This window comes from Patiria miniata, unplaced genomic scaffold (assembly GCF_015706575.1).
Source record: "Patiria miniata isolate m_02_andy unplaced genomic scaffold, ASM1570657v1 HiC_scaffold_20, whole genome shotgun sequence".
Taxonomy (NCBI): Eukaryota; Metazoa; Echinodermata; class Asteroidea; order Valvatida; family Asterinidae; genus Patiria; species Patiria miniata.
Genome location: NW_024037059.1, coordinates 32,556,290 through 32,570,634, shown reverse-complemented (window position 1 = coordinate 32,570,634; position 14,345 = coordinate 32,556,290). Strand labels below are relative to the sequence as shown.

Sequence of the window (14,345 nt, the reverse complement as noted above, 5' to 3'; positions counted from 1 at the left end):
TGGGAGGTACATGTATTATAACACTCTGTTTAAGACCGGTTTGAGTCTGGATGGGCGATAATTACCAGAGGCGAAGCCGAGGGTAATTATCGCCCATCCAGACTCAAACTGGTCTTAAACAGAGTGTTTAATACCGACCGAACACACATACCTTTTCGGTCCAAAATAATTTTTAAAAATGTCAAAAACTAGACGTTGCCAACCATTTTGTTCAACAATTTTACATCATGTTTTACGAAACACCCCTCTGACTTTAATATGGAATGCCCCTCCACAACTCGTTACCTTATAGGGACACATGGCGTGCGCGTCACGCGTACTGCGCGATGCCGCGCAAAACGCAGCTGGGCTGGTGAAGTGTGAATTTGAGACCATGAAATACTGATTCACTGGTAGTACACTGCGCATGCATACGGGAGGAATTTGAACGTTCAACCAATGAAACGTTAAAAGGCACGGGATTTCATAGGAGTCCAAATTTCATGTGACACTGGAAAAGCGTTTAAGACCAGCTAGCCATGTCTTTATCATCCGTTTAAGACCGGCCACGTGACAGGCTCTCGACCAATTGGAATGCATAAACTGTCTAGTAGGTATTTATGAATACACATTTAATTTTCGGCTATACCGGTAGTAAGCAGGGAATTTTTGCTAACTGTAAGCAGAGCCAAATTGGGCCCCAATCTGGTCCATTTACAGAAAATTAAAAATAGAGTAGCCTGAGTCATCTTTTCCCTTCCAAGACATATGCTCACTCATCTCTGCTATTAAGCAGCTTCATTGGCTCCCAGTTAAGAAACACATCATATAATAAGACGGTGTTTATGGTGTACACAGCTATCACTAAATCATCCCCAGCATGCCAGCACACAGTTGAGTTCATTGGACATTACAACCACCAACAAGAGGACACTTGCACTCCCCGGGCGACATACATGTTCTCAGCACTGCAAAAAAAGCAGGAGTTAAGGCTTTTACTTATAGCTGGCCTAAGAATCTGAAATTCCATCCCACAATCAGTTCGATACATTACCTCAATGCCAATGTTTCCATCTTCATTTAAGACTTAAATGCACTTTTTCCCTGTTCATACTTGGTTATGACTATCATTACATTTATTCTTAACTGGTCTTCAGAATATGCCCACAGGTGGTATAGGCCTGATGCATTAAGGTTTAATCTTTATTGCCTGTTTTTCTGGCTGGCTAATTGTCGTTGCCCTGCATACATAGGATCAAGCATTGTTTGAGAAGTTTGAATTCTTCCGCCGAGTCTTTAGCCTGCCAATTCATTTCAGGATATCTTGGCCCTGATGGCTGGCATTGAGTAACAAATCATGTACATGTACAATGTACATCAATGATATTGGTTAACGAATCTATTATTTTTCTATATGTCTTACTACATGTATACTTACCTGGTATGAGGGTTATTATTGTCCCTTTCGTTGTTATTGGTACTTGACATGTTCAACAAGATTTGCACACAAAAATTTGTCTCACATCCTCAAGGTTGTTAATATTGTAGAGCGCCATGGTCCAGTGGTTACGGTGTTTGACTCACAAGATGGTGCGTCGGTTCGAATCCTGCCAGGAACACAGTGTTTGTGTCCTTAAGTAAGACACTTAACTACTATTGCCTGTCTCTACCCAGGAGTATAAATGGGTATCTGTGAGGGTCGAAGACCGATTGAGCACCGATATCGGCTGCTGCTAGGTCCCATGGCCTGATGAACGGGGTATAATTGTAATAATTTTGCTATACATGTTTAAGCACCACAATTATTGTCAGAGCAACCCATTGCCTTAATACACCCTGACACACCAAAACACCACACACATTAGGCACATTGGATTTCATACATGTATTAGCAAGAAAGACAGATTTGACAGAGAACTACTGCCATACGCAGAACTGAGTATGTTGTACATGTAGTAGTCCTTTACATGGATTTTAATTGTGACCCATTTTACAGGATACTCACAGGGTGCGATGATTACCAGAGCAAATGATGGAACTTTTGCTGGCCCAGCAGCTACCCCCACCCTTCGATCACCGGGTTGCACTGCATCACACCACCGGCTCACTGATTGCACCGATTTCCAGTATCAGGAGAATTTGACATGCACCAGTGAGGTTGACTTGAGTTGCTATGGTAAGTTCTTCTAACATTTTTTTCGCCAAGAATTCCAAGGTGACAAGGCAAATCCCTTCTACATGTATTTTCTGTTCCAGGCTACATCTACCAGGCTTTAATCTGTTGTTTTTTATCTGTTATTTTCAGCAGTCTGTTTTCCAACACTGCTATGCTATAAAGTGCAAAAAGGTGTGGGTGCCCTGGCTGGCACCTTATTGTAGTGGAGGTTTTCTATTGTTGTAATAGGGAAATTAGGACTGAGTTGTGGGTACTTTCTGCTGTTCCAACAGCGTTTGTCCCCTACGGTAATAACTGTCACTCATCAGGTGTGTATGTAGTCCCCACAATTACAGAACAAGTATACATGTATGTGTGTTCACATGTTGAGTGGCAGGGCGCGAAGCCACCTCCCCGTAAAAGCGGGCGAGACATGGTGAGGCCTTGAGTTGCCACAATTTTATATTTCTTTTGTGTACTGAAGAAATGCAAATTTTTGTGGGTGTTAACCTTTGCAGGCCTGCCAACTCCATGCATTGAGTGTAAGACTCGCGCATTTAAGGTTATTCTCATGCTTTCACACCCACACAGGATTTCTCACGCTAAAAAAACTCTCCAAAATGATGTTTAAATGATGATCTTTTGCTCAAAAAATTGGTTAAGGTGGTCATAAATCGCCTTAGATCACTCCACAGAGCATCTATAGAATCCAACATTTGTGGTTCATAACTTCATAAAATGTTATGTCAAACCAGTGAAGTATTCATCCAAGTAAATGACGGTATCAATGTCAATGTTGTTGCGGATGACTGTCTCACTATGACATGTTGTTCCTTGCTTTTTTGCTGTGGGTTTCAATGCATTACATGTAGCAGCTGGACGTCATTGTATTATACTAAAAATCATTAAAACCATAAGAGTGCTCGGGCAGTTTCAGGCACTATATAGCGAGTAATGGGCAAGGCGGTTGCATAGTGACTAAAGGGTTAACTACGTGTAACTTGATTTGCAAGTTATGTTTTGATTGAAAAATCTTGTTTTACTATTTTTCAAATGATCATGGTTATTTCTTTTGCATCATTTTTCCAAATATCGGTACCTTGCTAGCCAATGACTTCAATGGTTGTTTCTCGAACACACCCCAATCTTGGAATATGGATGAAAAACTACCTGGTGCATCAAATAGCATTGAGTCGTGTCTGGATTTCTGCAGGAGCTCATCACTCAATCCAAGGTATGGACCAGGATGCCAAAAATACATGAATAGCAATGAATACATCAAAGGATTTCCATTGGCACTGACAGTAATCCTGGGTTACTTAACGTTTCATCCATTGAATGCTGAAGGATTCCACTTTGCCCCTCCTGTCAAGGTATGGAAGAGAAGTCAGGTTGTTCAAGCGCAAATTAATTGTGCCCTCTGTCGTTCTTATCGCACTAGTCAGAAATTGCTGTATCATGACGCCATCGACACTCATTTGTGGGTCGAGAGCCAAGCGAGTTTTATATCATGAATATTTATATCAGGTAATCTTTGACATATGATTGGTGGATGAATCGGTCAAAGATCAAAATGTTTCTTATTAAAAGTTTGTTATTTTCCCCTCATTTTTGTATATAAACAGCAGCTCATGAATATTGAATTACTAAAAATGACCTAGGGCAAAATTCGTGTTTGACCGAGCTGATTACCACGGTGTGCGGGTATGTGACAAATTTTTGCCACATTAAAAGGTGCTTTTCTCCAACCGAGAGGTTCCCCAATGTAAGTCCAACATCAAATTTGTTTTGGAGATACTGTACGTGTTGCAGTTGTTTTCGTTCGGAAGGTAAGGCCAGCGGTAGATTAATTGCTGTAGATGCAAAAGGTGACATAGTTTGTTGAGTGTGCAGAATGGCAAACGGTTGAGTTGGCTGTAAAGTGTACATTATGCACATGTGTAGAGTACGCATAGCCCTAGCGCATGGTGGTTTAGAGTTAACTCGACCGTTTGCTACATTCATACAGGAGTCTGCATGTAGAAAGCTCATGCTTATAATAATATACTAACTATCATTATTCTCCACATACTTGATCTGGAGTTCACTGCTGCTGAATTTCCCCCACAAACCACCAGCCTGTGAGCTTCAGCGCTTGACTTCGCTGCGCTGAAGGTCAGCAGGCAGGGCAGGGCGACAACCCCGTGTTAACGCTACCTACGCATGCCCCGGCAGTGTGTGCATGCATTCATGCTCTACAGCTATTGCGCCATGTGATGTGTGTGTGTACTGCACGGTGGTCTGTGAAAAATGGCAGTTTTTTATCGGTTCTAAAAAAAAAATCTACCGCTGGCCTTCGGATGATATTTCATGAGTCGTTTAAAGTGGTCATAATTTACAAGAAGTGACCAAGGAATACTTGGGGAAAACCTCGCATCAATAATAAAATGGGATTTTCTTCAGGATTTTTAACAACTTTCCAAACAAATAGCGACAGAAAACTTCACGCATGAAGCGTAATTATACCCGATTTTCACAGATATTTTGAACATTATGGGCCAGCTCAATCTCCCGATATTTTAAAATGAGATTTATTTATCAGAATTAATATATTGCACCATAAGTCATTGTGTAAGTCATGCTTTAGGGGCAAATTTGGGTTATGTTTTTCGTGTTTTGTTTCTGTGAAAATTTAGGACGCCATCTTGGATTTCCAAAGTTGCATGATGTCATCACTTTTCTGCACTGGAGTAAAAATAAATGTCGTACGGACAAAAACGATCAAGTTTATTACATTATGTCTATGTGGGTGAAACGACCGTAAAGTGTAGTTACCCAGGGTCCACCCTTAACTTTTTTTTTAATCCTAAGTGACGTCATAATGACGTAATCGGGTGATTTTTTAATCATTTTTGTTTTTGAAAAAAATGTTCAGGAAAAGCCTTGTGTTCTGTTTATTGAAAAGACATAGACCTCTAATATTATTTTATGGTGACTGTCCCGTCACATATTTTTATGTGACAGACAGATAATAACCCCTGCAAAACGTCATCTTTTGTATTTTTGCTATAACTGATGCCAATTTTTTTTTTTTGGGGGGGGGGTGATGGAGCAGGGGGGGATTTCAACGGCCAAACCCCCCCCCCCCCCCTTCTGGATCCGCACCTGGGGCTACTTTGAAAATGCTGCTGTTGTTAGTAACAACAGCAGCATTGTTACTCGCATTTGTAGTTATCAAAGAAAAACATCAATATGCACTCCTTTCTCAATTTATTATTCACACAATGCTTTTTTGTTGTTTCCCAGTTTTTTATACTGCAATCATAAGCAGGATGCTCACGGTGGATTTTAACTTATAATCAGATTCTTAACATCGGTTGAGGATTTTGCACCTTGTCCAGTTTGAAAGCTGATTTGATGATGTGATGGATCTACCCACACAGTTGCAAAAACAGTGAACATTTATAGATAAGTTGATGGACTTGACATTTCCTCAATTTCTCCTTTCTCCCATGCTTTAGGCCCGTGGAGCATAAACAAATACGTGTACTTTTGCTTGAACACAGAAGGCTCAATAGGGACCCAGTAACTGGAGCCCTTGAAAACCTCTTTTCTTAATATTGGCTTGGATCGTTAGTACTAGCCAAGCAAAAATTAAAAAGAAAAAAAAATTCCAGAATCCCAGGTATAGGTTTGATGAGGGTTCAAAATGGTCATGTTTCAAAGAAATTAAGATGACTAGAGCAAAGATATGTAACGGTGGACTCCTCAAAACAAATATGATTGCACCATAAGCTCTGGCCATGTTGCAAGTAGTCTTGCATGAAAATCTTGCATGAAAGCGATCAAAATGATCCCTGCCAGAGCTTAAAAATGTGACGCTAAAAAAAGGCCACGCTGATGGCAAATATGGAACACCATTCTTTTGGTCAATTTTCGGAGACAGAAAGACAGACAGACTGACCAACCGACCACCAAGTGACATGTAGAAGCTGCTGCCAGAGCTGAAAAAGAATACTTGAATGTTTGTTTTATTTATTTATTTCTTTGTTGCAGATTTGCGGCACTTGCTGAAAGTCGGTGTTTTTGTGGCTCTGATGAGGGTAACATGGGTAGCGTTGTCTCCAAACTCAACTGTGCATTGCCATGCAGTGGGGACCCCATGGAAGCATGTGGATCTAATACTAATGGCTACTTTGCAATATGGCCAGGTGAGCTAAAACAATGAACTGGTTCTATCTACCATACACACATGTACGTTTTTTTTTTAAAACTGACCAATATTTGCAATCGTTACTAAAACATTTTTTGGGATGAAGTTCTCTATATTATTACACATTAATTTCTTGTAATGAAACCAAGTATTCCAAAGCCTATATAGCCAGTACCATTACAATTCGAGCCTGAATATAACTTGGAAACACAATGACAAACTATTCAGTTTTAAAGGTGGTAGAAAATCCCAGATAGGAAAAACATGAGTCATAAATAATGGCTGTTAAAGAGCTTGAAAGATTCTGAGGCTTAAGCCGGCCTGAGGTCGACCCGCGATTCGCTTGCACCGCGACAGAACCGTCGGCATCAAGCAGAAAAATAATGGTCAGGTCACAAAACTGAGAAATCGTGTGATTCTCTTGAAACAAGCGGCATCTCGACGCAAAATAATCGCAGCCATGCTCATGTCACCCAGGACGCGACGATCCACCTCGATTCCACAACATAGACTGTCATGTGGCTTCTTTACTAATAAGAGAGTAAATATGTGTTTGGCCGGTTCGGCTCGAGCCATTATCAGCACGCATTCCCCTGATACTGTCTTAAATGTACTTGTGGTATTCCCATTCACAAATACCTTTGAGTCAAAAAGTCGACACAAGTCAAAAATTATACATTTCCAATGATTTTTTTGAACAGTTTTATTTCATTTTTTTACACACCCCTCTAGCTATGGTATGGAATATCCTCTCGCGAGTAGGTAACAATCTCCTTATACGGTGATTGACGCGCGCATGGTGCGTACTGCATACTGCGTGATGTTGCCCAGAACGCGTGGAGTGCCAGTGTGGCTAAACAATTGAAAAGGATGATCTTAATGCGCACACGATCGCATCGTCGTCGTAGAAGTTGAAATTTTTCTATTCTTGCAACTGTTGATTTTTTTGAGTGCCGACTTTTTCTGCTCGTCTTAATATCATCGCAGTTATACTCAGGTTGCAAAAAAATCGGCGACTGAAATGTTCCAGACGGTCGTAGATCAGGCAAAGCTTGATCCTGAAAAGTCAGTCACTAGCTGATCGGTGTCGTCGCAAGGTCGACCTGAGGCCGGCTTTATAACGAAGGCCAATCAATATGTTGGCCTGGGTTGGACTTGAACCCGGTTCCATTCACCAACCAGGTCACAAGCACAAGATTTTTTCATCCAAAAATATTTTGATTTGGAAACAAACGTGCATATTGATGATTTTTATTTTCATTTCAATGGAACTTTTCTAGTTACTGTTGGTGCACCTGGGGGCGCATGGACCACCGCAACTGGCTGTCTGTACTCGCGTGACTTCCCAGCTCGATACCAGACCACGCGCATGACAACCACTGATGAGTACACAGTGACTCTACCCACGCGTGCCTACATCTCTCTCATGTTCAAGAGCTTCGACATCTACAGCGGTGACAGCGTTAAGTTGAGAGACAAGTCCGCTGGGTCGGCAATGACGACAGTGGATCTGACTCCGCCCAGCTCGCCAGGGACTGCTGTCATACCATTGGATTTTCGAGTGTCAAGATTTTCACTGCTGTTCGTTTTGGCAGCCAACTCGCCTTCAGGGAGTAATTATGGTTTTGTCATCTGCTATGAATCACTTGGTAAGTTTAGCACCAATAGTTAATTCTTAAAGAAAACAATATGTGGTCTGTTGAAAATTAATACTGTTTAGTCATGAATATGTATGTATTTTAAATCCAGCTACTCTAAAGGTCTTAACTGTAATGTTGCAGCTCTTGGTGTCGACTATTTCAGCCAGTGACAATTCTGTATAAAACTAACATTTATTATTATCTTGCAAATCAATACATATATGCATTAAACCTAACACAGTCACAATTACATGTAGAGGCCGTCCATAAACTATGTACGCACGAAATACCAACTTTTTATACCCCCTCCCATACGCATGGCATATGCAGTGGTATCTACTACCTCACAAAAAATAAACACTGTATTCTGTTCAGTTCCAAAGATACAGTTCAAACTTTTTTGCCAAATTTTGACCTGAAATTGCTTGTAATTTGATGTATGATGACATGGTGATGTCACATATTCAGACTAAAGCCCAGGGAACACCTCTCAGTTCACCGAATCACCCCATCACTGGTACAGATTTTTCACCATTGTGGTTAGACGACCACGTTACCTGCACGCAATTCCATTCTATAATCGGTCACATGATGATCAGTCACACGATGACAATCGTGTGACTTCCTTTGTGAATCTGATTGGTTAACAAAAATATTTAGTCCTGTGAAATCAGATCCGGTGAAATCAGATGCAAAAAAAATCAAACATGTTTGATTTCGTCGGGTCACCCAGTATACGGTCAGATCAGTCCGAATTTTCAGCGCACATCTATATGGTGCCCGGAGTATCCGTTAAACTGGTAAAATCGGAAAGGTGTGTCCTTTGCCCTTGAACCGTTTGAAGACATTTAGTTTAGTCGGAAAAGGGGGGTATCGTGCACCCTCGGAAATCAATTTCTAATCAACGTCTCTAGGTCAGAGACATGTGACATGTGTTCCATCAACGAAGGATGTGTAGTTCTGTTTATAATAAATGGTGGCATATAAATGTAATAAATGTGATTCCATTCGCATAGGGCTTTGAATTATGACGTCACATGTCACGTGATGACGTCATGATGACGTCACATAAAGTTTCATCTATTACTATAATATTATGTTAAAGAACAACTTAGCCAGAGCAAACATCGTTGAAAGCAAGTTCACGTCTTTCACCAATTTTAAATTACAAAGCACTTCCGGTTTCAACCAGAAGAAAGGGTCACGTGATTTATTTGCACATATTTAAAAAATGAAGACCCTCGATAATTTTATCAATTCCTGCAAAAATCATGTTCAGGTCTCGACCACCTAATTTTTTCTACCTATTACACATCCCGGTCTAGCCACATACCAAGTTTCAACCCAATCAGACTTACAGTTCTGTAGATATAGGACTTCATAATATGCATGTAAATTTTCAAAAATCAATAAAAAAAATTAGGTGATGACGTCATCATGACGTCATAGTCTTGACATAATTTTTGTATGAGGGTCTTCCTTGGCTGTAACGTTGATGACGATTCTAGATCGCCAAGTTATAGAAATGGTGGCTTGAAAACGTGTACTAAGTCAATGGGCTAACACGTGTACAAAGTTAACGGGCTAAAAACAAAATCCCACTGCAGAAAAATTGCACCTTTAAATTTGTAATTTGCCTTTGAACTGAAACATTTTTATGAAATATTACTTGATATTCTGACCCTTAGGAATATGTTCAATCGAATGACAGCGCGAAAAAAAATACGATTTCTCTTTCCTTCTCATAGTAATTCTCGGCTGAAGTTCAGAACTACTCAGTAAGATATCAGTGTTGTATAGGTAAAGACTTGTGGGAAAATCCCAATGCAGAAAAACTGCACCTTTAAATACGTAACATAGGGCTTTTCGGCATTATGATTTTTTATTATACGTCCCTGACTATGCGCTTGCACGAACATAAAATCTGTCAAAGTTAGCCGAAAATCGGCTAAAACGGTCACTGTGATATGATGTGGACAGGATTTGACCTCGGCAACACGTGCTCTGCAGGCTGACTGTCATTACATGTACGATGTACATGTACAGTATGTGCGTAACGTACGTGTATGTACAAATAGACGTTCTGTGCATGTTTTAGAGCAGATGTATTGTCAACCTGAAGTTTTAAGTGTGCGCAGGGCATGTCCGAGTTCGCTTATTGCCTTGAAACTTTGAAATGTGTTAGACCTACCCTTAAATCGACAATTAAAGGGAAAATACAACATTTGCAAACATCAAAAAATAAAACTACCAAATCATTTTGAAATAACTTGCTGGGCTGTTAGTGAATGACAGTGTAAAGCACCCTGTAAAATCGTGGCACCTGGTATACTGTCATTTTCAAGAAAAGTGGTATTTTTGTATCAATTTCCAACGCTGATCGGCCGATCAGCGTTGGAAACAACTGGCTTTTTTTCAAATACTGGCCCCAATTGACCATCGCACTTGTTTGCAATCGATTACAAACCTATGAACGGGTACGAGCCAGCTAGACTGGTTCCCTGACCTTACAATTCCCCAATGTATGTAAACTGCTCTGTTTCTTCTTATATGGAGTCAGGGAACCAGACTACAGGAAAATGATCGTTTTTCTTGGTTTTTATTGCATTTTCGAACCCAAAACCTCAAAAAGTCAGTGTAACTATATTTGCTATATATTTCCAACCCCCCAATTCCATCCATTTCTGAAAATCACAGCAAAAGCAAATGATGTATATTCCCTTTAAAGTAAAAACTAACATAAAAACTGCCATGGTTGATTTTTCAGGAATTTTCAAATGAAAAAGGGTCTTTTTATTATAACTTCCGGTCTGATGACGTCATCCGCCTAAAACTTCGCACACGTCTTAAGTGGGTCAAGGTCATCATATACACTAATATTTAGGCGATTCCGACAAACTTCGCTACAGACATCTATTCAAAATACATTTTTGCAAATTTTCAACCTGACGCTAGAGGGCGCTCGAAGATTGCATGACGTCATTGGTAGATGATTTGAAGAATACTTTTAGCCAAGAGACTAACACCGTTAAAAGCAAGTTCATATCTATTACCATTTTCAAATAATAAGCCACTTCCGGTTTTGGCCTTTTTCGACCGGAAGCAAGGGTCACGTGATTTCACGCACACTGAATGAAATAAAGACCTCAACCTACTCTACCACTTGCCGGTAACAGAATGCTGCGGACGCGTACGGTTGATTTCTTATGCATTTTTAAATATTAAAAGTGTCACAATTTAATTGCCTATAAATACACACCGGATGACGTCATCATGACGTCATCATTACACAATGTTGTTTGAATTAGGGTCTTTGCTTGGACAAAGATTGGTGCAAATGAATTACTGGCAAAGAGTCAAAAATTCCCTTTGAAAATCGACAATTTTTTTTCGATTTCTGTGTACAAAGTCTATGGGAAAAATTAAATATTCAAAATTCTATAATAAATTAGTCGATGACGTCACGATGACGTCAATGTTCGGCACACAACTTCAGATGCTGGTCTAAGTGCGTGCAAAGTATAAAGTCAATCGGATTGATGTTAGTGCCCAAAGTGCCGGTGACAAAAAAACGTGTACAAATGCTATGGGCAAAATGACTGAAAAAGAAAAAAAAAAAAAAGAAAAAAAAAAAATCTTAACGAAAACAAAGGCTGTTTCGGCAAAAGTGCCGAAACAGCCAAAAAATCAGCAAATTGAACATAGCGTGGCAAATGAAGATGGGATTGGTATGCAGCTTTTGTAAACCCTTGCTTGAGGTTCACCGAAATTGTCCTGTTAGGACATAGGCTTTATGTACAATAGGGATCATAATGGTGTGACTCTACCTAAAAAGTTGGCCTAAAGCACCGGTTTCTCCCTCTTCTTTGACGGACACAAGTCTTGAACAAGCTGTGTTCATATATTTAGAAGGCATGTATTTCCGGTATCTAAGCGAAATCCTACCCTTTAAATTAATGGGCAAGGATACTTGCAACTTTCAACTTAAAATATATGTAATAATATGGCAAAGGTGCAAACTTAGTGATGATTATGACCAAATTTGTTATGATAAAAACATTTTTAAAAGCGTCATTGTCATCACTGTCATTGCCATCATCATCAAAACGTCAAATGGCTACCCAGAAATGAGCTTTTCCCTCTCCCCCACTTGTGCTCCCCAACCCAACTTTTTTGTTTTTAAAACTCATTGAGTGTACTTACATAAAATGAGGCCACCCCAAGTTCCCCCCCCCCCCCCGATGCAAAAACTCACAAATCGAAAAAAATGTATAAAGAGAATCACCACTCCAAAGTGACATACAGTCCTATCGTCTACAGTTGTATGAAGTGTGTGTTAAAACTTTTTTTTCACTACTATAAACTAATAAAATCATGACTGACTGAATACTGATTTTAAACCTGCCAAACTCCAACAGCAGTATGTAATACAAACATTGAACAAACATTGACTGCTTAATGTAGTGTAATAGAACTATAGCCTCCCTCGTACCAGTGATCCATGAAGTATTCTATTTTTCCCGAGGCGAAGCTGAGGGAAAATAGAATGCTCCATGGATCACCGAGGGAGGCTAGTTTTACTACACCACGAGATAAAGCAGTCAGTATTTGTTTTATAACACCTCTCCCACAGATTCTGCTTGATTTTAAGTGATAATTGATTAATTTAATCTAATACGATTAAAATGTACCAGTACTTCTGTTTGAATACAAAATTAGTTGAATATTTACTAGCACTTTTCCAAACTACCCCTTCCCAAACTGTTTGAATCCAGCTCTGTAGCGCAAGCAATTCGGAACAATACCAGTACATGCACAACGCAGTGTTTCCCCTGCCCATTCAAACTTGAGGCGGCCCACCTCGCTACTTTCAGTAACCACCTCACTCAATTATTACCAATATCACCACTCGCTGTGAAGATTTGCAATAAAGGAAATACTAATTGAAACACTTTCATTTTGCGGAATTGATGCGGCGACGCGGGGTTTTTTTTGGGGGGGGTGACTTTTTTTTTCCAAGCTTTTTATTTCAAGCTTGTATCTTGCGGAATTGATGCGGCGACGCGGGTTTTTTTTGGGGGGGTGGTTTTTTTTTTTTTTCAAGCTTTTTTTTTCAAGCTTGTATCTTTCTATAAATGTTGCTATTTATCTTGCTATAAATATAAATTTGTTCCCTTTTGCCACTGCATTACATCCAACATTTGAATTTTGCGCACATCATGCGTATGTTGCACGCTTTATCGCAAACTTGCTTGAAGACTTTAAACTGCACCCAAAAGGTTTCAGCGTTCTGCGATCATCAGCTGATAGCGTTCACCATCACGCGACTAGTACTAGTACACATAGTATGTAAAGAACCATATTAAGTCCAAAGTAAAAGTACTTGTAGGTATCTAAGCACCTTCACTTATCTGAAATATATGAAACTAATACTAGTCACTGACTAGACTCTAGTTTTACTCGAGTCTCAATTTTTGGTGATTCGACTCGAGTCCCTAATGACTCGACTCGACTCGAGTCACTGCGAGGAAATGACTTGACTCAACTCGAGTCCCTCATGAGAAGACTCGACTTGAGCAAAGGCTAAAAGGACTCGAGTCGCAAAAATAAAAGCAAAAAATGTTTGCAATGACTTAGCAAATTTATGTTCATGTCACTTTGCAAATACAGTGCGGTACAGCAACCGCTTGTTGATGTCGTGTACAAACATACGTGTCACAGACTCCCACCTTGTGGTTTTGGAACGCACAAAAATACTATCCCAGAGCCGACTTAAAACACATTTTCTAATTCCTGTTTTCAGCATTGGCTTTGGGTGATTTTTTATATAGCTCTTGGATTTGAACGCCGGCTAAATTTATGCCCTCCTTTTAAAAATTAAATAGATACATGCCAACTGTTTAAAAAATCCGAAACAGTTTTGTATTTAACGCAGTTTGGTTTTGATGTCAGCGGTCATGCAGCCAAAAAAATAGACCCGAAGCCAAACCAGACAGCCTATATAAGATCGAAGTTTCACTTCTTGTTCACTATTAGTGATACAAATGACTCCCATGTCTTTATTTGTTATATAGTGTGCAAATATTCGTGACTCGAATTGACTCGAGCTAAATATTTGACTCGCCTCGACTCGACTCAACCTTCTTGACCTAATGACTCGACAGTTGAGCCAATAAATGGGATGAGTTGAGACAGTTGAGCCATTTCTATTGGTAGAGAGCCCGTCACGTTGCCAGTTTTAAATGCATGATAAGTGTCACATCAAATTTGGACTCCTATGAAATCTGGTGCCATTTTTCATTTTATTTGTTGAATGTTCACAATCCTCATGTAGGCATGCGCAATGCATCCACCAAGTCAGCATTTCATATCGTAACAC

General features: G+C 39.9%; 1 protein-coding gene across 6 annotated transcripts in view; it reads left to right on the top strand.

The window, feature by feature from the left end:
* LOC119728708 (soluble scavenger receptor cysteine-rich domain-containing protein SSC5D-like) overlaps positions 1–14,345 on the top strand; it is a 58,853-nt gene that overhangs the window by 30,468 nt on the left and 14,040 nt on the right. For all 6 annotated transcript variants that reach the window (XR_005271128.1, XM_038201045.1, XM_038201046.1 and 3 more), the window contains exons 3-6: positions 1,976–2,155; positions 3,242–3,368; positions 6,170–6,324; positions 7,607–7,975. Coding sequence is in view for 5 of the 6 variants with exons in the window: in XM_038201045.1 (XP_038056973.1) it covers positions 1,976–2,155; positions 3,242–3,368; positions 6,170–6,324; positions 7,607–7,975 (831 nt within the window). In the remaining variant the exon portion in view is untranslated. The remainder of the gene's footprint in view (positions 1–1,975; positions 2,156–3,241; positions 3,369–6,169; positions 6,325–7,606; positions 7,976–14,345) is intronic.